At 41.8% G+C, this 22,763-nt stretch overlaps 2 protein-coding genes across 2 annotated transcripts; both read right to left on the bottom strand.

Moving 5' to 3' along the window:
* Positions 1–8,571: 8,571 nt before the first annotated feature.
* Positions 8,572–17,478, bottom strand: LOC134348772 (gamma-crystallin S-1-like). Its single transcript, XM_063052576.1, has 3 exons — positions 17,473–17,478; positions 9,934–10,176; positions 8,572–8,847 (listed from the first exon to the last, which is right to left on the bottom strand). The coding sequence occupies exons 1-3, from the start codon at positions 17,476–17,478 to the stop codon at positions 8,572–8,574; spliced, it is 525 nt and encodes a 174-aa protein (XP_062908646.1).
* Positions 17,479–17,518: 40 nt separating this feature from the next.
* LOC134348771 (gamma-crystallin S-1-like) lies at positions 17,519–19,821 on the bottom strand. Its single transcript, XM_063052574.1, has 3 exons — positions 19,765–19,821; positions 18,513–18,755; positions 17,519–17,794 (listed from the first exon to the last, which is right to left on the bottom strand). The coding sequence occupies exons 1-3, from the start codon at positions 19,819–19,821 to the stop codon at positions 17,519–17,521; spliced, it is 576 nt and encodes a 191-aa protein (XP_062908644.1).
* Between the last annotated feature and the right edge of the window lie 2,942 nt (positions 19,822–22,763).

The following is a 22,763-nucleotide window of genomic DNA, read 5'->3' as shown; positions in this document are numbered from 1 at the left end:
CTTCCTCCCATGGGGTGGTTAACTCAGTGAGGAGGACTGTCTTGGCAGCCGCAGACCACAGTACAATGTCTGGCCAGAGAGAGGTTTTGCTTATTTCTGAGGGTAACTTCAGCTGTCTGCTGGGATCTGCCCTCATGTTCCACTCATCTGTGGAGAGGAGACCTGAAGGAGCTCTAAGGCAGGTGCATTCAATGCTCCTACCAGCCTTAATAAATGGGATGAGTCTTCCACGATAATGAAGTGTTTTGAGAGGCTGATGATTAAACTCAGCAAGGATCTGGACCCACTGCGATTTGCGTATCACCTCAATAGGTCTACAGCAGACACAAGCTCAATGGCTCTTCACACTGCCTTAGATTACCTGGACAATACAAACACTTATGTTTGGATGCTGTTCGTTGACCATAGCTCAGCATTTAACAGCATCATCCCCACAGTCCTGATTGATAAGCTACAGAACCTGGGCCTCTGTATCTCCCCCTGCAATTGGATCCAAAACTTCCTAAATGGAAGATCACAAGCTCTACGGATTAGTAATGACATCTCCTCCTTGCTAACAATCAACTCTGATGCACCTCAGCTGTGAGCTTATCCCATTGCTCTTCTCCCTCTACACCCTTGACTGTGTGGCTAGGTATAACTCAAATGCCACCTATAAGTTTGCTGATAACAAAACCATTGTGCAGAAGCGCAGATGGAGATGAGAGGGCAAACAGGAGTGAGATTTACCAGCTAGTTGAGTGGTGTCGCAACAACAACGCTACACTCAACGGCAGTAAGATAAAAGAGCTAATGGTGGACTTCAGGAATGGTATAATGAGGGAAAGCAAACCAATCCTCATAGAGTGACCAGGAGTGGAGAGAATGAGTAATTTCGAGTTCCTGGGTGTCAAGATCATGAGGATCTAACTCAGTCCCAACATATCGATGCAGCTATAAAGAAGGCAAGATATATTTCATTAGGAGTTTGAAAAGATTTCATTGTTGACAGATATATCTTAATGGTGTATAGTGAACCCATCAATCTGAAGTGCTGCGTCCAGTATAGAAGGAGTTAACCAGGATTCTGTGAAGTAGAGGATGCATGCTGTCTTAAAGTCCCTCTGATACAGCACCTTAGCTCTGAGATCATCAAACTTAATTACCAGATACTAGTGGTGTTTAGTAATGTGGCTCTCTGAAGACCTCATTGCTGTGTAGGTTAATTTAATGCTATTATGTACTGACTTTGGGATGATTCAGTTGTAGATATTACTGTGGAACAATGGATAACCTGCTCATGTTCGATAGTCGTTCAAATTTCTCTTTTAATTCTGCATATTTCTGGTGTTTTTCACTTAATGATTACAATGAGCAGTATGTTATGTGTGTTTGGAATGGCTATGTCCATCAAATAAGTTGCTCTTGCTTGTAAAATAATTTGTAGGATTTTGAATCTAAAACTGAATCAGGCTTCTATTTATAGTAAGGTGTGGTGTCTTTTATGAGTTTGTATTTTAAAGCAAGATTTTGGTGAATGATGCTTGCCATTTGTCTGTGCCTGTGGAAGTAATTAGATTGAGTTAAACTGCTGCAGGATTCTTTAATGTGTTGGATTGTTTCTGGTTTCCCTTGGCATTTTCTGTATTTATCCTCTTAAATTTATTGGTCATTTATTATGCATTTTTGATCATTTCTAGTGTGTTAATGACCTGGTCCTATATTTCCACATGGAACCCCTCACAGGAAAGAAACGCAGATGGTAGTTTGCCTCCCGGGTGCCAGGGTCCGGGATGTTTCTGATCGCGTCCACGATATCTTGAAGCGGGAAGGTGAAATGCCAGAGGTCACGGTACATATTGGTACCAGCAACATAGGTAGGAAAAGGGAGGAGGACCAGAAAACAGACTACAGGGAGTTAGGAAGGAAGTTGAGGAGCAGCACCTCAAAGGTAGTAATCTCAGAATTACTGCCTGTGCCACGTGACAGTGAGTATAGGAATAAAGTGAGGTGGAGAATAAATGTGTGGCTGAGGGATTGGAGCAGGGGTCAGTGATTCAGATTTCTGGATGATTGGGACCTATTTTGAGATAGGTGTGACCTGTACAAAAAGAACAGGTTGCACTTGAATCCCAGGGGGACCGACATCCTGACAGGGAGGTTTGTTAAAGCTATTGGGGAGAGTTTAAACTAGAATTACTGGGGGTGGGAACCGAACTGAAGTGACGGAGGAAAGGGAGGTTGGCTCACAAATAGAGAAAGCTTGGAGACAGTGTGAAAGGGAGGATAGGCAGGTGATAGAGAACGGACACACTCAGACTGATGGTTTGAGATGTGTCTTTATTAACATGAGGAGTATTATGAACAAAGCAGATGAGCTTAGAGCATGGATCAGCACTTGGAGCTATGATGTTGTGGCCATTACAGAGACTGGGATGGTGCAGGGGCAGAAATGGCTACTTCAAGTGCAAGGCTTTAGATGTTTCAGAAAGGACAGGGAGGGAGGCAAAAGAGGTGGGGCGTGACACTGTTGATCAGGGATAGAGTCACGGCTGCAGAAAAGAAGGAAGTCATGGAAGGATTGTCTACAGAGACTCTGTGGGTGGCAGTTAGGAATAGGAAGGGGTCAATGACTACTGGGTGTATTTTATAGGCCGACCAATAGTAACAGAGACAACGAGGAGCAGATAGGGAGAAAGATTCTGCAAAGGTGTAATAATAACAGAGTTGTTGTAGTGGGAGATTTTAATTTCCCAAGTATTGATTAGCATCTCCCTAGAGTGAGGGGTTTAGATGGGGTGGAGTTTGTTAGGTGTGTTCAGGAATGTTTCTTGACACAATATGTAGATAATCCTACAAGAGGAGAGGTTGTACTTGATCTGTTATTGGGGAATGAACCTGGTCAGGTGTCAGGTCACTCATCGGGAGAGCATTTTGGAGATAGTGATCACAGTTCTATCTCCTTTACGATAGCATTGGAGAGGGATAGAAACAGACAAGTTAGGGAAATGTTTAATTGGAGTAAGGGGAAATATGAGGCTATCAGGCAGGAACTTGGAAGCATAAATTGGGAACAGATTTTCTTAAGGAAACGTACGGAAGAAATATGGCAAATGTTCAGGGGATATTTGCGTGGGGTTCTGCATAGGTACATTCCAATGAGACAGGGAAAGGATGGTAGGGTACAGGAACTATGGTGTACAAAGGCTGTTGTAAACCTAGTCAAGAAGAAAAGAAGAGCTTATGAAAGGTTCAAAAAACCAGATAATGATAAAGATCTAGAAGATTATAAGGCGAGCAAGAAGGAGCTTAAAAATGAAATTAGGAGAGACAGAAGGGGCGATGAAAAGGCCTTGGCAGACAGGATTACGGAAAACCCCAAGGCATTCTACAAGTATGTTAAAAGCAAGAGGATAGGACATGAGAGAATAGGACCAATCAAATGTGACAGTGGAAAAGTGTGTATGGAACCGGAGGAGATAGCAGAGGTACTTAATGAATACTTTGCTTCAGTATTCACTATGGAAAAGGATCTTGGCAATTATGACTTGCAGCGGACTGAAAAGCTTGAGCATGCAGATATTAAGGAAGAGGATGTGCTGGAGCTTTTGGAAAGCATCAAGTTGGTTAAGTCACTGGGACCAGAAGGGATGTACCCAGGCTACTATGGGAGGCGAGGAAGGAAATTGCTCAGCCTCTGGCGATGATCTTTGCATCATCGAGGACAGGAGATGTTCTGGAGGATTGGAGTGTTGTGAATGTTGTTCCATTATTCAAGAAAGGGAGTAGAGCTAGCCCAGGAAATTATAGACCAGTGAGTTTTACTTCAGTGGTTGGTATGTTGGTGGAGAAGATTCTGAGAGACAGGATTTATGAACATTTAGAGAGACATAATATGATTAGGAATAGTCAGCATGGCTTTGTCAAAAGCAAGTCATGCTTTACGAGCCTGATTGAATGTTTTGAGGATGTGACTAAATACATTGATGAAGGTAGAGCAGTAGATGTAGTGTATATGGATTTTGCCAAAGCATTTGATAAGGTACCCCATGCAAGACTTGTTGAGAAAGTAAGGAGGCATGGGATCCAAGGGGACATTGTTTTCTGGATCCAGAACTGGCTTGCCCACAGAAGGCAAAGTGTGTTTGTAGATGAGTCATATTCTGCATGAAGGTCAGTGAACAGTGGTGTGCTTCAGGGGTCTGTTCTGGGACCCCTACTCTTTGCGAGTTTTATAAATGACCTGGATGAGGAAGTGGAGGGATGGGTTAGTAAATTTGCTGATGACACAAAGGGTGGGGTTGTTGGGATAGTGTTGACTGTCAGAGTTTACAGTGGGACATTGATAGGATGCAAAACTGGGCTGAGAAGTGGCAGATGGAGTTCAACCCGGATAAGTGTGAAGTGATTCACTTTGGTGGGTCAAATATGATGGCAGAATATAGCATTAATGGTAAGACTCTTGGCGGTGTGGTGGACCAGAGGGATCTTGGGGTCCGAGTCCATAGGACACTCAAAGCTGCTACGCAGATTGACTCTGTGGTTAAGAAGGCATACGGTGCATTGGCCTTCATTAACTGTGGGATTGAGTTTAAGAGCCAAGAGGTAATGTTGCAGCTATATAGGACCCTGTTCAGACCTCACTTAGAGTACTGTGCTCAGTTCTGGTCGCCTCACTACAGGAACGATGTGGAAACCATAGAAAGGGTGCAGAGGAGATTTACAAGGATGTTGCCTGGATTGGGGAGCATGCCTTATGAGAATAGGTTGAGTGAACTCGGCCTTTTCTCCTTGGAGCGACAGAAGATGAGAGGTGACCTGATAGATGTGTACAATATAATAAGAGGCATTGATCGTGTGGATAGTCGGAGGCTTTTTCCCAGGGCTGAAATGGCTAGCATGAGAGGGCATAGTTTTAAAGTGCTTGGAAGGAGGTACAGAGGAGATGTCAGGGGTAAGTTTTTTTACGCAGAGAGTGGTGAGCGCGTGGAATGGGCTGCCGGCGACGGTGGTGGAGGCGGAAAAGATCGGGCCTTTTAAGAAACTCCTGGACAGGCACATTGTGCTTAGAAAAATAGAGGGTTATGGGTAAGCCTAGGTAGTTCCAGGGTAAGGATATGTTCGGCACAGCTTTGTGGGCCGCAGGGCCTGTATTGTGCTGTAGGTTTTCCATGATTCTGTTCTTCTATGATTCTGAGAAGAGTTCTGCAACTCTGAGCCGGATGTTACATGTTTCCTTCTCAACATCTATTCCTCCCAGATCGTGTGGATGTCTTCCATGAGAGGTCATGCTTATCCATTGGTTAACATTTTCTTCTTCAGAATTAAAGAATTTGTTCGCAAACAACAGGAATTCTGCAGATGCTGGAAATTCAAGCAACATACATCAAAGTTGCTGGTGAACGCAGCAGGCCAAGCAGCATCTATAGGAAGAGGTGCAGTCGACGTTTCAGGCCGAGACCCTTCGTCAGGACTAACTGAAGGAAGAGTAAGTAAGGGATTTGAAAGCTGGAGGGGGAGGGGGAGATACAAAATGATAGGAGAAGACAGGAGGGGGAGGGATAGAGCCGAGAGCTGGACAGGTGATAGGCAAAAGGGGATACAAGAGGATCATGGGACAGGAGGTCCGGGAAGAAAGACAAAGAGGGGGGGTGACCCAGAGGATGGGCAAGAGGTATATCCAGAGGGACAGAGGGAGAAAAAGGAGAGTGAGAGAAAGAATGTGTGCACAATAATGAGCAACAGATGGGGTACGAGGGGGAGGCAGGGCCTTAGCGGAAGTTAGAGAAGTCAATGTTCATGCCATCAGGTTGGAGGCTACCCAGAAGGAATATAAGGTGTTGTTCCTCCAACCTGAGTGTGGCTTCATCTTTACAGTAGAGGAGGCCGTGGATAGACATGTCAGAATGGGAATGGGATGTGGAATTAAAATGTGTGGCCACTGGGAGATCCTGCTTTCTCTGGCGGACAGAGCGTAGATGTTCAGCAAAGCGGTCTCCCAGTCTGCGTCGGGTCTCACCAATATATATGATAAAGAATTTGTTATTAGTTTCTTCATTTACCTGGGCTGTGCTTTCACTTAAGTTTAATAGTATGTACTTCTTATCAGAATTGCATATGCTTGCATGGAGTGCTGCATCCTGCTTCTGTTGATGAAATAAATTGAATTGACTTTATTTCTTACATCCTTCACATACATGAGGTGTAAAAATTATGTCTCTGTCTAAATGTGCAATGTGTAATTTATAGTAATTTGTAATAATTACTATAATCACTAGCGCCTTTACTAGCGCCTTTACTTCCTGAGAAAGCTAAAGAAATCTGGCCTGTCCCCTAAAACCCTCACTAATTTTTATAGATGCACCCGTAGAAAGCATTCTTCTAGGGTACATCACAACCTGGTATGGAAGTTGTCCTGTCCAAGACCAGAAGAAGCTGCAGAAGATCATGAACACAGCCCAGCACATCACACAAACCAGTCTTCCGAACTTGGACTCACTTTACCCACGCACACTGTCGAAGCAGTGCTGCCAGGATAATCAAGGACACGACCCACACAGCCAACACACTGTTTGTCCGTCCTCCCTCCGGGAGAAGGCTCAGGAGCTTGAAGACTCATACAGCCAGATTTGGGAACAGCTTCTTTCCAACTGTGATAAGACTGCTGAACGGATCCTGACCCAGATCTGGGCCATACCCTCCAAATATCCGGACCTGCCTCTCGGTTTTTTTTTGCACTACCTTACTTTCCCTTTTCTATTTTCTATTTATGATAAATAATTTAAATTTTTAATATTTACTATCGATTTGTACTCCAGGGAGCGCAAAGCGCAGAACCAAATATCGCTGTGATGATCGTACGCTCTAGTATCAATTGTTTGGCGACAATAATGTAAAGTAAAGTAATAAATAGTATGTACAACAGGACAGTCAATATAACATAGAAATACTATTATATCAGTATAAGATGATCAGTCTGATGACCTGGTGGAAGAAGCTGTCCTGGAACCTGTTGGTCTTGGCTTTTATGCTGCAGTACCGTTTCCCAGCAACAGTTTGTGGTTGGGGTGACTTGGGTCCCCAGTAATCCCTCAGGTCCTTTTTACACACCTGTAAATGTTCTGAATAGTGGGAAGTTCATATCTACAGATGTGCTGGGCTCTCTGCATAACTCTCTGCAGAGTCCTGTGAGTAAGGGATGTACAGTTCCCGTACCAGGCAGTGATGCAGCCAGTCAGGATGCTCTCAATTGTGTCCCTGTAAAAAGTCCTTAGGGTTTGGGGACTCATGCCAAACTTTTTCAACCACTTGATTCCTCTGTAATTCTCTTTAATCCACTTGAATGCTAATACATCTGTTTTAGCTTCTCCTTCTCAAATTTCAGGGTGGAATCGATCATATTATGCTTACTTTCCCCTAAGGATTCTTTTTCCTTAAACTCTCTAATCAATTCTGGTTCATTGCACAACACCCAATCAAGAATAGGTTATTCCCCTAATGGGCTCGATCACAAAGTGCTTTAAAAAGCCTCCTCAAAAGCATTCTAGAAACTCCCCCTCTTAGAATCCAGCACCAAACTGATTTTCCCAATCTAACTGCATATTGAAACCCCCTATGACAATTGTAACATTACTCTTCCAGCGTGCATTTTCTATCTCCCACTGTAATTTCTAGACCACATCCTTACTACTGTTTGCAGGGGGGAGGGGGGTTCCGAATACAAAACTCATCAGGGTCTTTTACCCTTGCAGTTCCTTTGTTCTATCCACAATGATTCAACACCTGACCCTATGTCTCCTCTTTCTAATAATTGATTTCATTCTGGGTCATTTCCCCATATCCTGATTTCCCAGAAGTGTTTCCACTTGCCATTCAATATTTGTCTTTATGTCTCTGTCTATTACATTTTTATGGATCTATGCTTCCTGAGGATTAAATAATTCTTATTTATTTCTTTTTTAGTTAACTTTCCTCAAAAGATTCTACAGCTACAAATACGGTAATTCCAGATCAATTTCGACTCAACTTCCACCCTTCACAATGTGGACCCACACAGAATCATAAGTATGTTTAAACTATCCAGCAGATTTCAGACCTGTCTTCCTGTTGTTTACACTGGTCTCAACTTTGGTAGAATTCATCATGTTTTGTAAAAGTGCTGCTTTCTGTGCTGTTTAACTCCATGTCTTGATTTATGTTGTTCATACTTTTTGTAAAGTCATTTCACAGAACCATCAAAATCATGGAAATCATAAAGATAGATATTTATACTCATTAAATTCACTGGAAGTAAATTCAGAAATGGGGCTCAATGTCTCGCAATGAAGACAATAACACAAGAGGCAAAGAACAACTTTCTATTAAGTCTATATTTTTCAGCCTCATATGAATCATCATAAAGTTATCTGTTAACTGGAACCAATTGTGGTAAAACAATTTAATGTGATCCTTAGATTATGATTACTGTTTGACTGTGAATTTCCAGTGGAATCAGGGTAAATGAATCAAATGGGCTGATAGTGTCATCAAAGGTATTTTATTGCCTCCATAAATATTTCAACAAAATAAAATCAGAGTTTTCAAGAGCAACTTTTAGAAGTCCCTCATGCGCCTGAAGGACCCAATAGTTGAATTGTAGCCACCCCAGTCACTGTATCTCCTGTATTCCCCAGGTCTCAGGAAGTACTGTCGGCCTCTGTAGTTGGGTTGTTCATAGAAGATCCAGTAGCCATCCATCACCTGACAGGAGTGGATGTCACGGTAACAGAAACGATCGTAGACAAAAGGACAGTCGTCCATGAATTCCATCATCTGCCCTGCAAAGTCAGGTTTTTCGTAAATCCTCATTCTGTAGTTTCCTCCTCGGTACTGGAATAGGAAAAACACAGTTTTAGTAATGATGTTTTGCAGATCATTCGGTCATTGTACACAACATCTAAACACTAATTCATCAGCTGGATATTGACTTCAGTGGGAATTAATGTCTGTTGCAAATTGATCATTTCACTAGCTGTTTGTCTCAACAGTACCTCCAACTGGCATTGCTGCTGGTTCTAACACAAGTTCAAGGAAAACACGGAAGAATATATGAGAAATTTGGCACTTAGAACATAAACATAGAAAAGTAGTGTACAGGAATAGGCCCTTTGACCTACAATGTTGTGCTGAAGCAATTAAATTGGTAAATTTAAATTTGGTTGATCATTTAAATTAGATGGACAACTTAACTAATCCCTTCTGTTTAAACAATGTCCATATCCTCCCATTTCCCTCACATTCATGCAACTAACTAAACATCTCTTAAAAGTCCCTAATGTACCTGACTCTTATTCCAGGCACCCACCACTGTGAAAAATTTACCCCTCACATCTCCTTTGAACTTACACCCACCCACGTTAAATGTATGTCCTCTGGTATGAGATATTTAAAACCTGGGGAAAGGATACTGTCTGTCAACTACATCTATGCCTCTTATAATCTTATAAACCTCTATCAGATCTCCGCTCAACCTCCGCTGCTCCAGAGAAAAATAATTCCATTTGTCCAGCCACTCATTACAGCACATGCTCTGTAATCCAGGCAACATCCTGATAAGCTTCCTGCACCCTGCACCCTCTCCAAGCTCGAAACATCATTCCTATAATGGTGTGACCGAAACTGCATGCAATATTCCAGATGGGGAGAAAAGACATGAAGATGTTGGTCAAGGTTCCAGCTATCCCATCCTTTGCCTCTCTCAATAATCAGAGATATCTTCCATCAGGCCCTGGGGACTTATCCACCTTAATGTTCCTTAAGAAACTCAACACTACCTCCCTCCTTCACCTCGAAATGCCCAAGCATATTAATACACTCAGGCATATTTGATACCCATTAGGCACTTGTTAGGTAAATTCTCCATTTTCAGTGCCAAAATGCAAAAGATCAAATCGCCTGAGAAAAATTGAAACTTACATAAGGGTAGGTGCGACACGACCTGACACAGTCATTGAATCCCATCCAGCGCTGGTAGTCAGGATACTCTCCCCTGCTCAGGACATACTGGTATCCCATGTAGTTGGGTCTCTCGTACAACACCCACCAGTCACTGTCAACACGGATGGAGTTACAGCGGCTGAAGTAAGGGGAGAGGTCGGCACAGTCGGAGCTGCACTCATAGTGCCGACCCTGGAAGTTCCTGTCCTCGTAGAAGATGATCTGTGGGAAGAAACATATCTGTGTTATTAGTTGCTCAGGTGTTCATGAAGAATTCTCATTTAGTTCATTTACTGAGTAGCCCTTGCCTTTCCCATTTTGAACACAGTGAGTCTGGTAACCAGCTGAATGTTTCACTGTCTAACACAAGTTGGTATTTATATGCAGTGTAGAAAGGTCTCACTAGGCAGTTTCTTGTTATTCTGATGACACAACATTAAACATCAGCAAAATGCAGCAAAATCCTTTTTTTCATTTAATGTAGTAAAACAACAGAAACACATTTGTTGTATCATGGATTCTTTCAGTTGTGCTTTCTTATCACTTTAATTGTTTAAACCAAACAGTTCGGGAACATTCACAGCTACGTATCACCCAGGTCCATTCACCTAGGTCAAAAGAGCGTGTTTATTCTCTTTCCCACTCTACCTACATTGAGGGAATGACTGACTAAACTGAAATTTTTTTTTAAAAATCCGTCGATAATGCTTTTGCTCCACAGCACTGATCAGCCACTTCTTTCAGCAACAAATTCAGCCAGAGGAGATAAACATGATTTGCCTTCAATAATCTCTGCTGCCTATCCCTTCATAACTCACTTGATCCTCCAAGAGAGAGTTAATATTGCCTTTTGCAGTGGTTCCTTATAGTTTTCCCACCTCCCACATTCATTATGTTTGCTCCACTTCTCTTGGTGAACACATTGAACAATCAAAACCTTCCACTCTCCTGTCAGTGAAGAACTGTACACATACACTCAGCATTTCAATTATCTCCACATTCTGGATTTCCTCACCATCCCTGTGATATCCCATTCCTTTTAATTCATTTTTCTGATGTGAGAAAGGTCAATAAATCAATGATTATCTCTGATAATTTGTTGGTTTATAAAAACAGTTGTTGATGCGTGTGTACCTGTAGAAGTGTCTGTAAACATTGAAATTTTCCCGGCCATTACAATTACCTCTGGTCACTTTTTCCATATACCCACCACACTCCGTGTGAAAAATGTGCTCCTCAGGTCCCCTCTTTCCCCTCTCATCCTAAATCTATGCCCTCTAATTTTAGACTCATATGCCCTATGTAAAGTACTCTCACCCTCCACCTTATCCATGTTTCTCATGATTTTAAAAACCTCTCTAATGTCATCCATCAGATTCCTCCACTCTGGAGAAATCTTTCTGCTTAAGGAGGTTACATCTGAGATTATTATTTCAGGCAGCTGATGAGATGACCCATACACTACAGTTATTTAGCTACAACTTTTTTGGATCATTAATTTGCCAATTTCAGTGAGAAGAAAGTTCTCAACAACGCAGTATTAAATAATTACTGCTTTATCCTGCAGCTATGGCAACTAGCCCAAGGACCCCTAGTGGTGAAAAGATTTTGACATCAACCTGGTAGTGTGATTTAGTGCATTATTTGTTTCAATAAGATCATCCTTCACTCTACTCCAAAGAACACAAAAATGTGACTTAAATCTGGAAAGACCCTTCTGTCCTAACATTAGTATCCCTCAGCAGGCCATGAGGAAAACTTCCCAAATTGATGGTAATTACTACTCTAATACCTGTTGCATCCACTTTTAGAAACAAATCCCTGCACAGCATTCTGCTTTAATTTAATTTCAGATTAACTGAAAACCACCAAATATATGTGGATTTGAGGAGCTTAAATTTTACCTCAGATTGTACTTCTATGTCGAGCTACATTTTCCATATACCTTTCATAATATTATAGTATTAAGGAGTTATTGCTAAACCATCAGAACCTGACCCTGTCTTCTTAGACAATAAAATATCACAGCAGAATTATACCATTTGGCCCTTAGCGTCTGCTCCACCATTTCATCATGGCTGATCCAATTTTCTTCCTAAACCTTATCTCCTGCCTTCTCCCCATATTCCTTCATCCCCTGACCAATCAACCACTGCCTTAAATATGCATAAAGATGTGGCCTCCACAGCTGCCTGGGGCAAAGAATTCCACAGATTCTCCATTCTCTGGCTAAAGGAATTCCGCATCATCACTGTTCTAAAAGGATGCCCCTTTATTATGAGCTGGTGTCCACTAGCCTTAGACTCTCCTACCATAGGAAACAGCATCTCCATATCCACTCAATCAAGGCCTTTCACCATTCAATAGCTTTCAATGAGGTTACCCCTCATTTTTCTGAATTCCAGTGAATACTGGCCCAGAACCATCAAACGGTGTTCATGTAACAAACGGTTCAATCCTGGAATAATTTTCATGAACCACTTTGAACCCTCTCCAGTTTCAGCACATCCTTTCTAAGATAGGAGACCCAACACTGCTCACAATATTCCAAGTGAAGCCTCACCAGTGCTTTGTAAATACTCAAATTACATCCTTGCTTTTATATTCTTGTCCTCTTGAAATAAATGCTAACATCACATTTGATATCCTCACCACAGACTAAACCTACAAATTAACCTTTAGGGAATAAGAACATAGGAATATAAGAAATAGGAACAGGAGTAGGCCATCTGGCCCATCAAGCCTGCTCCACCATTCAATAAGATCACGGCTGATCTGGCCATGGACTCATCTCCATCTACCTGCCTTTTTCCCATAAACCTTAATTCCCCTACTATACAAAAACATATCCAACCTTGTCTTAAATATATTTACTGAGGTAGCCTCCACTGCTTCATTGGGCGTAGAATTCTACAGATTCACCAATCTCTGGGAAAAGCAGTTTCTCCTCATCTCTGTCCTAAATCTACTCCCCCAAATCTTGAGGCTATGTCCCCTACTTCTTGTCTCACCCACCAGTGCAAACAACTTTCCTGCCTTTACCTTATCGATCCCTTTCATAATTTTAAACGTTTGTATAAGATTTCTCATTCTTCTGAATTCCAGAGAATACAGTCCCAGGTGACTCAATTTCTCCTCATAGTCTAATCCCTTCATCTCTAGAATCAACCTGGTGAGCCTCCTCTGCACCGCCTCCAAAGCCAGAATATCCTTTCTCAAGTAAAGAGACCAGAACCGCACACAATACTCCAGCTGCGACCTCACCAGTACGCTGTGCAATTCCAGCATAACCTCCCTGCTCTTAACTTCAATCCCTCTAGCAATGAAGGCCAACATTTCATTTGCCTTCTTGATAGCCTGCTGCACCTACAAACCAATCTTTTGTGATTCAAGCACAAGCACTCTCAAGTCCCTCTGCACAGCAGCATGCTGCAATTTTATACCATCTAAATAATAATCTGCTCCTCCGTTTTCCTTCTGTGACAAGAATACACATAGATAAGATGTTAGCTGTCCTGTGTGATCAGCAGTTGGTCTGCCACCTGTCTTCAAGAGAGAGATAAGGAACACAATGAAACAGCATCTGGAGATGTGTAATGAAGGGACGGGAGAGAGAGCTGTCTGGAGCGGCTCCCCCTTTGAACCCTGAACTGTTTGAAGTGATGGACAGGTGATACCCCAGCAGGGGGATAAAAAGGGACAGGTTCGCTAAGGCGACACACACAACACCCGAGGTAACAAGACCCTGGAAACAGTGCGCCTCTCACGAGTTGGTGGGAAGTATCGAACCTTAAACGCACAGGGTGGAAAGGTACGATCAGCGGGAACCCGGTGTGTGTCCACCCTCGCTTGGGTGCCGGGTTCACTGCAGAGGATCGACCGCATCTGGAGGAGGGGTCACAGTCGGTGACCTCAGGTGACATCACAAAGGACCCGCCCGGAAGCTGCTTGTGGGCAGTATCGCCGGTCTGTGAGTGGAAGTCGTTTCTGAATGATCAGTCGTTCTCGTTCTCTCTCTCTCCCTCCCCCCACGTGGTCCATCGCCAGGGCAACGATTACTGCGAACTGAACTATTAAATCGAACTGGACTTTTGTGTCACTTTGAAATTGGTCATTTACCCCTAGACAACAATAGAGCTTGATTGATGCTGTTATCTTAATTCTGTGCACATGTGTGTTTATCATTGCTGAACTGTTGCATTTATTATCCTTTCGATTACTGTGTTGCTTGTTTCTTTAATAAAACTTTCTTAGTTCTAGTAATCCAGACTCCAACTGAGTGATCCATTTCTGCTGGTTTGGCAACCCAGTTACGGGGTATGTAACACTTCCAAGGTGGATGACCTCACATTTACCAACATTGTACTCCATCTGCCAGACCCTTGCCCACTCACTTAACCTATCTATAATCTCTCTGCAGACTCTTCGCATCTTCTGCACAATTTGTTTTTCCACTCAATTTAGTATCATCAGCAAACTTAGATGCACTACGCTTGGTTCCCTCTTCCAGATCTTTAATGTATATCGTGAACATTTGTGGGCCCAGCACCAACCCCTGTGGGCCACTGCTCACCGCTGATTGCAAACCAAAGTAACACCTATGTATCCCAACTCTCTGCTTTCTGTTAGTTACCTAATCCTCTATCTATGCTAATACATCCCCCCCAACTCTATGCATCCTTATCTTATGGATAGGTGTTTTATGCAACACCTTATCCAACATGTTATGGACAAGGACTCCCAAGCACCTTTTGAGGAAGCCTCTCTACTTCCTCAAAACTACCTGCACATACACCTGTCTTCATGTTGTCTGAAAACAAAGCCATCAATTCCATCATCCAAATTACTGACATATAACGTAAAAAGAATTGGTCCCAACACAGACACCCGTAGAAAACCACTAGTCACTGTCTGCCAACCAGAAAAGGCTCCCTTTATTCCCCCTTTTTGTCTCCTGCCAGTCAGCCACTGCTCAATCCATGTTAGAATCATTCCTGCAATACCATGCACTCATAACTTGTTGAGCATCCTCATGTGTGGCACTTGTCAAAGCCCTTCTGAAAATACAAGTACACAACATTTACTGATTCTCCTTTGTCTGTCCTGTATGTTATTTCTTCAAAGAACTCCAACAGATTTGTCAGGCAAGATTTCCCTTGAGGAAACCATGCTGATTACAGCCTATTTTATCATGTGCTTCCAAGTACCGTGAGACCTCATCCTTAATAATCAACTCCAACATCTTCCCAACCACTGAGGTCAGACTAACTACCATATAGTTTCCTTTCTTCTGCTTCTCTCCCATCTTAAAAAGTGGAGTGACACTTGCAATTTCCCTGTCTTTCAGAAACATTCCATTGATTCTTGAAAGATCATTGCTAAATCCGCCACAATCTCTTCAGCCACCTCTTTCAGAACTCTGGTGTGTACACCATCTGGTCCAGGTGACTTATCTACCTTCAGACCTTTTAGTTTCCCAAGAACCATCTCTTTGGTAATAGTAACTTCACACGTATCATGCCCCCTGACATATTGGGACTTCCACCATACTGCTAGTGTCTTCCACTGTGAAGACTGATGCAAAATACTTATTCAGTTCATCAGTCAGTCAGCATTTGCAACAGTAGAAACATCCATTAGCAGGTTTTAATGATCACTTTTAAACTCAGAAAAACTTTTTTGTCCATCAAAGTATCTTTGTTGTACTAATGGTTGGTCTGCAGACATTTCCACATGGGACATATGGGATTGGGAGGTGGTACGGAACCACAAGAGGCTGACAATGGCCTCTAGAAGGTGGCATTGATCGTCAAAGATCTCCACCATCTCTATCTTGCCTTTTACTTGTTGTTACTATGCAGAGGGTACAGAAGTCTGAAATTTCACACTACCAGGTTCAGGAACAACTACTTTCCTACAACCATCAGGTTCTCGAACTGACCTAAACGAACCTTACCCCATCTTAGCAATGGAACTTTGGGGCTCACTTATTGTACAAGCAAGCGTTTGTCATTGACTGCAAAATATTTTGCTTTGGTACAGTCCTGTTATTCAGTGTAATATGGTGTAATTTTATTTATCATTTATGAGTAATTTATATTTGGTGTATCATTACCTAAATGCCATGGTACAACTGCAAGAAAATTTTTCATTGTACCTGTACCTCAATGTATTTGTGCATCTCACAGTAAGCTTGATTTGACTTCACATGATTTATATCAAAAGGGAAGATAGTGTTAATCAGCTTACTATCAGTCTGAATTTTAGAAGTACTGAGGGAAATGCCAGAAACTGCATCAGAGGGATAGCAGGGCACAGCATACAGAAGTCCTATTAGGGTGCAATAGTTTGCAATATTTTATATATACCTCTATTAATTTCATGAAAGATCATATCTAGTATTATTTATAGGGCTTGTTAATATTGGGGTGTCACAGCAGCATAGCATTAAGGATAAAGAGTAAGTACTGATAAAGAGTTTTTATGTTATCCCCATGACAGCATGAGTTCCCTCTGGTTTTCTCCCACATTCTAAAGCTGTAGAGGTTAGTAGATCATGTGGGAGAAACTGGGCAGTGTAGGCCCATTGACCTGAAAGGGCCTGTTACTTTGCTGTGCTTGACCCATAAGATCAAGGCTGTAATAAACTGTTTAAGAGGAGTTCTGAGTCATATCTAAGTTTCCCATCGAGACTGCTTTGCATTGAACACAGAAAACATAGCTGTAGGATAAACTAAACTATCTAAGTTTAGACAGACTCTACCTCCCACTGATATTCAGACCAAAACCAAATTCACCTTGTACTCTGCATTCTCCAAGAATTCTATAATCCTTCTCACTCTTTCCAACTTTTGTGGGTTTCAACAAAACCATCCCTTCCTAACATTCAAAGTGCCTGTATGAGGCTAAACACTTGGGAAACCTGATTTGACAATAGTCCCATATCTTTTGTTTCTTCTTTAACCCATCACAAAATTCTATAAAATGCTTGTGTTTTCATCAGAGGAGAAAATCATTCTATTTAATAATCTGATACTTAACTCATTTTTGTTCCTTAACTCCCCATTTTTCTCAAAGCAGAAGCAAATGCCATCAATAGTAGACTTTATGTGGTCATTTATCAAAGGGTATCAATGAACTGGGTGTACCTCTCTCCTTTGATTTGGAACTTTGAATATAGGAGTAGGAGTTGGTCAGTTGGCCCCTCAAAGTTTCGTCACTGTTCTGTAAGATCAAGGTTGATTTGTTCCTGGTCTGAGGAACTCTTCTGTGCCAACTTCTCATTCCTTGAACTCTCCAATCTTCCAAAAATGTTCCCTCCTCCTCTTTAAACATCTCAATGATCTAGCCTCAACAACCTTCTAAAATAGAGAGATCCAGGGAATCATCATTCACTGCAAAACTTATATTTCCGTCTTATTACATAAAATTTGAAATTACTTTTCTGTTTGATTTCCATTGAAGGCCAATAAAAATGAATCAGATGAGCTGATAATATCATCAACAGTATTTTATTACCTTCATAAATACTTAAACAGGATACAATCATTTTCAAGAGCAACTTTTAGAAGTCCCTCATGCGTCTGAAGGATCCGATCATTGAGCTGTAGCCACCCCAGTCACTGTATCTCCTGTATTCCCCGGGTCTCAGGAGGTACTGTCGGCCTCTGTAGTTGGGATGTTCATAGAAGATCCAGTAACCATCCATCACCTGACAGGAGTGGATGTCACGGTAACAGAAACGATCGTAGACAGAGGGACAGTCGTCTATGAATTCCATCATCTGCCCTGCAAATTCAGGCCTCTCATAAATCCTCATCCTGTAGATTCCTCCTTGGTACTGAAATAGAAAGACAGCAACTTTAACCTTTTTGTTTTGAACATAATTTTAATTTCTATAGCAGGAATGGTTGATACTGGATTGTTCACCCATTGTACACAACATCTGAACATCAATTCATAGAATAACCATTGACTTCAATGGGAAATAGAGTCATAGAGCAATGAGGCCATGCCAACCACAATGCAAGCCCAGCTTGCAGCAACTTCCTGTGTTCAGCCCATATCCCTCTGAGCCCACCCCTCCACCTGCCTCTTAAATGCAGATATTGTACCTGTCTCAAACACTTCTTCTGGCAGCTCGTTCTATATACTTACCATTCTCTGGTGAAAAAGTTCTCCTTCAGCTCCAGTTCAAATCCCTCTCCTGTATCTATGTCCTCCAGTTTTGGACTTCCCTACTCTGCGGAAAAGATCATTATTGTCCACCTTAACTATTTTAAACATTTCTATAAGGCCACTTCTCATTCTCCAAGGGATAAGCACCTAGACGTGGCTGAACATTCTGTCTCATAACCACCTTTAGAACACAAATGAATTCATAGTTCAGTTTAAGTTACAATCCCCAAGCTACATAGCAACTCACAATTAGATAGCTCACCTTTTCCACTATTAAAAGTTTTTCAATGGCTGCTTAACATACTAGAAGAGGGGGATTTTTCAAGGATTTTATGAAATCATCTCCCTGAATTTATCGCCAGACAAATATTGGAACTTACGTAAGGGTAGGTGCAACAGGACCTGATTGTGTCATCGAATCCCATCCAGCGCTGGTAGTCAGGATACTCTCCCCTGCTCAGGACATACTGGTATCCCATGTAGTTGGGTCTCTCGTACAACACCCACCAGTCACTCTCGACACGGATGGAGTTACAGCGGCTGAAGTAAGGGGAGAGGTCGGCACAGTCGGAGCTGCACTCATAGTGCCGACCCTGGAAGTTCCTGTCCTCGTAGAAGATGATCTGGGGGAAGAAACATATCTGCGTTAATAGTTGCTCAGGTGTTCATGGAGAATTCTCATCTAGTTCACATACAAGGTGGCCCTTGCCATTCCCATAATGAACTCAGACCGATAACCAAGTGAATATTTCTCTGCCTGACATTGGCTGGTATTTATATGCAAGACAGAAAGACGTCACTAGGCAGGTTCTTGCTATTCTGGTGACCCAGCACTGAACATCAGCAAAAAGCATCCAAATCCTACTTTTTCATTAATTGTGGAAAACAGCAGAAAGACATTTGCTGCATCATGGATTCTTTCAGTTGTGCTTTATTGTCACTTTGATTGTTGTTTAAAACAAACAGCTTGGGAAGAGTTGCAGCTCTGTATCACCCACATCCATTAACAGTTCAAAGTAGTTGTTTGATTCCCTTTCCCAAATTGGCTAAATTGTAGAAGTACCTGATAAGATTGTCAAACGTCTTTTAAAAATCCATAGAAACAGCATCTGCTGTACATTGATCAACCTCCTCTTCTTTCAAAGTCAAAATAAATTTATTATGAAAGTATGTATATGTTACCCATATACTAACTTGAGATTCATGTTCTTGCAGTAAAGATATACAATAGAATTTATGAAAAAAATATACAGAAAGACTGACAAACAAGCAATACACAAAAGAAGACAAATTGTGCAAATTTTTAAACATAAGCAATACTGATAACATGAGTTGTAGAGTCCGTAGGTTGTGGTATCAGTTCAGGGTTGAGGTGAATGAAGTTATCCACTCCTGATGGCTGAAGGGTAGCACCTGTTCCTGAACCTGATAGTATAGGACCTAAGGCTCCTGTACCTCCTTCTCGATGGTGGTAGTGTGAAGAGAACATGCCATGAATGGTGGGAGTCCTTGATGATGGCTGCTGTTTCCTCATGGCAGCGCTCCTTTTAAACGTTCATCTCCAAACTCAGCATATTAATCAAACGTAATTTGCCTTCAATAATATCTGCTGCCTCTCCCTTCTTAACTCACTTGACTCTCCAAGTCAGGATTACTATAATATTCCACTTTACGGTGGCTCCTTCTCATTTTTTTCCTCCTCTGGTGTTTGACCAATGGGCCTGCACTGTTATGTTTGCTCTACTTCTCTTATTGAGCAAGATGCAACAGTCACAGCTTTCCACAGAAGGACTGTACACTTGCACTCAACATCTCAATTAGCTCCACATTCTGGATTTCCTCATCATCCTAGTGATATCCCATTCCTTTTAGTTCATTTTTGTGATGAGAATAAAGCCGGTATTTATTGGCCATCCTATTGCCTTTGGAGGATCTTGTGAGCTGCCTCCTTGAACCATTGCAGTTCTTCCACTGACAGTAATCCCACTGTGCTGTTGGAAGAGAGTTCCAGTTATATAATCTAATATTTTGATTTTGTTTTGTGGCTTGGAAGGTACATGTGCTCCTTGCCCTTCCTTTTGATAGAGGGCCTGGGATTGTGAGTGCTGTCAGAGTAGTAACTGCTCTACATTTTGTAGATAGTACCCACTGCAACGACAGTGAGGATGTGCTGAAGGGAATTAATAGCATTCATCAAAGCAGCGAGCATTAATTTGCAGAGTGAACTGAGATTCCATTGAGCTGAAGGGCCTATTCTGTGATGTATATTTCTATGACTCTAAGTCTAGGTCAGTTTTCCCAAATGCTCACTTATTTCCCTACAACCTATTGTCCCACCCATCAACCTTAACCTCTCCCTCCCACTCAATTCTCCCACCAGGTCAGTAATACTGTGGATAATTTACAGTAGCTAATCAACCTAACAATCAGCACAATAATGGAATGTGGGAGGAAACCCAATCAAGTGGAGCAAACTTGGTTACTGGGAAAATCTTTTGAGGAGGTCACTCAACAAACTGTTATCCATTATGGACGATTTGGCACATCCTCTCCATGACCTATTGAATAAGTACCCTTTCGAAAAGACTCAGTCAGCTCTGCTGTCACAAGGATCGTTACAGAAAATCTTGCCTTCCAAATGCAATAAGCATATATAATAGTTCATCTCTGTGCGACAGAACATTCGTCATAGTACAATAGTCTCTGTTTTCTTATTTCGTACATTATTATTGCACATTATTATTGTGAATATTATTATTCTGCACTTAATTATTAGTTAAGTCTGCACACTAACCTGTGAGGACTCATCTAGGGAGGCTATTTGGGTGAAATTGAGGAATGGGAAAGGTGTAGTAACGCTTATAGGGGTGTATTACAGACCACCTAATGGGGAGCAAGAATTGGAGGAGCAAATTTGTAAGGAGATAGCAGATATTTGTTGTAAGCTCAAGGTTGTGATTGTGGGAGATTTCAATTTTCCCCACATAGACTGGGAAACCCATTTTGTAAAAGGGCTGGATGGTTTGGAGTTTGTAAAATGTGTGCAAGATAGTTTTTTGCAGCAATACATAGAGTTACCAACTAGAGAAGGAGCAGTGTTGGATCTCCTGTTAGGGAATGACATAGGTCAGGTGACGGAGGTATGTGTTGGGGAGCACTTCGGGTCCAGTGATCACAATGCCATTAGTTTCAATATAATTATGGAGGAGGATAGGACTGGACCCAGGGTTGGGATTTTTGATTGGAGAAAGGCTAACTTTGAGGAGATGCAAAAGGATTTAGAAGGAGTGGATTGGGACAATTTGTTTTATGGGAAGGATGTAATAGAGAAATAAAGGTCATTTAAAGGTGAGACTTTGAGGGTACAGAATCTTTATGTTCCTGTTAGGTTGAAAGAAAAGGTTAAAAATTTGAGAGAGCCATGGTTTTCAAGGAATATTGGAAACCTGGTTCGGAAAAAGAGAGCTATCTACAATAAATATAGGCAGCTTGGAGTAAATGAGGTGCTCAAGGAATATAAAGAATATAAAAAGAATCTTAAGAAAGAAATTAGAAAAGCTAAAAGAAGCTATGAGGTTGCTTTGGCAAGTAAGGTGAAAATAAATCCTAAGGGTTTCTATAGTTATATTAATAGCAAAAGGATAGTGAGGGATAAAATTGGTCCCTTAGAGAATCAAAGTGGATGGCTATGTGTGGAGCCAAAAGAGATGAGGGAGATTTTGAACAATTTCCTTTCTTCGGTATTCACTGAGGAAAAGGATATTGAATTGTGTAAGGTAAGGGAAACAAGTAGGGTAGTTATGGAAACTATGATGATTAAAGAAGAGGAAGTACTGGCTCTTTTAAGGAATATAAAAGTAGATAAGTCTCCAGGTCCTGACAGGATATTCCCTAGGACCTTGAGGGAAGTTAATGTGGAAATAGCAGGGGCTCTGACAGAAATATTTCAAATGTCATTAGAAACAGGGATGGTGCCAGGGGACTGGCGTATTGCTCATGTTGTTCCATTGTTTAAAAAGGGTTCTAAGAGTAAACCTAGCAATTATTGGCCTGTGAGTTTGACATCAGTGGTGGGTAAATTGATGGAAAGTATTCTTAGAGATGGTATATATAATTATCTGGATAGACAGGGCCTGATTAGGAACAGTCAACATGGATTTGTGCATGGAAGGTCATGTCTGACAAATCTTATTGAATTTTTTGAAGAGGTTACATAGAAACATAGAAACATAGATAATAGGTGCAGGAGTAGGCCATTCGGCCCTTCGAGCCTGCACCGCCATTTATTATGATCATGGCTGATCATCCAACTCAGAACCCTGCACCAGCCTTCCCTCCATACCACCTGATCCCCGTAGCCACAAGGGCCATATCTAACTCCCTCTTAGATATAGCCAATGAACTGGCCTCAACTGTTTCCTGTGGCAGACAATTCCACAGATTCACCACTCCCGTATCCTCAAACTGTGACCCCTTGTTCTGGACTTCCCCAACATCAGGAACAATCTTCCTGCATCTAGCCTGTCCAATCCCTTTAGGATTTTATACGTTTCAATCAGATCCCCCCTCAATCTTCTAAATTCCAACGAGTACAAGCCTAGTCCATCCAGTCTTTCTTCATATGAAAGTCC

This window comes from Mobula hypostoma, chromosome 6 (assembly GCF_963921235.1).
Source record: "Mobula hypostoma chromosome 6, sMobHyp1.1, whole genome shotgun sequence".
Taxonomy (NCBI): Eukaryota; Metazoa; Chordata; class Chondrichthyes; order Myliobatiformes; family Myliobatidae; genus Mobula; species Mobula hypostoma.
Note: the sequence above shows the minus strand (reverse complement) of the source record. Positions and strands in the feature narration are given on the sequence as shown.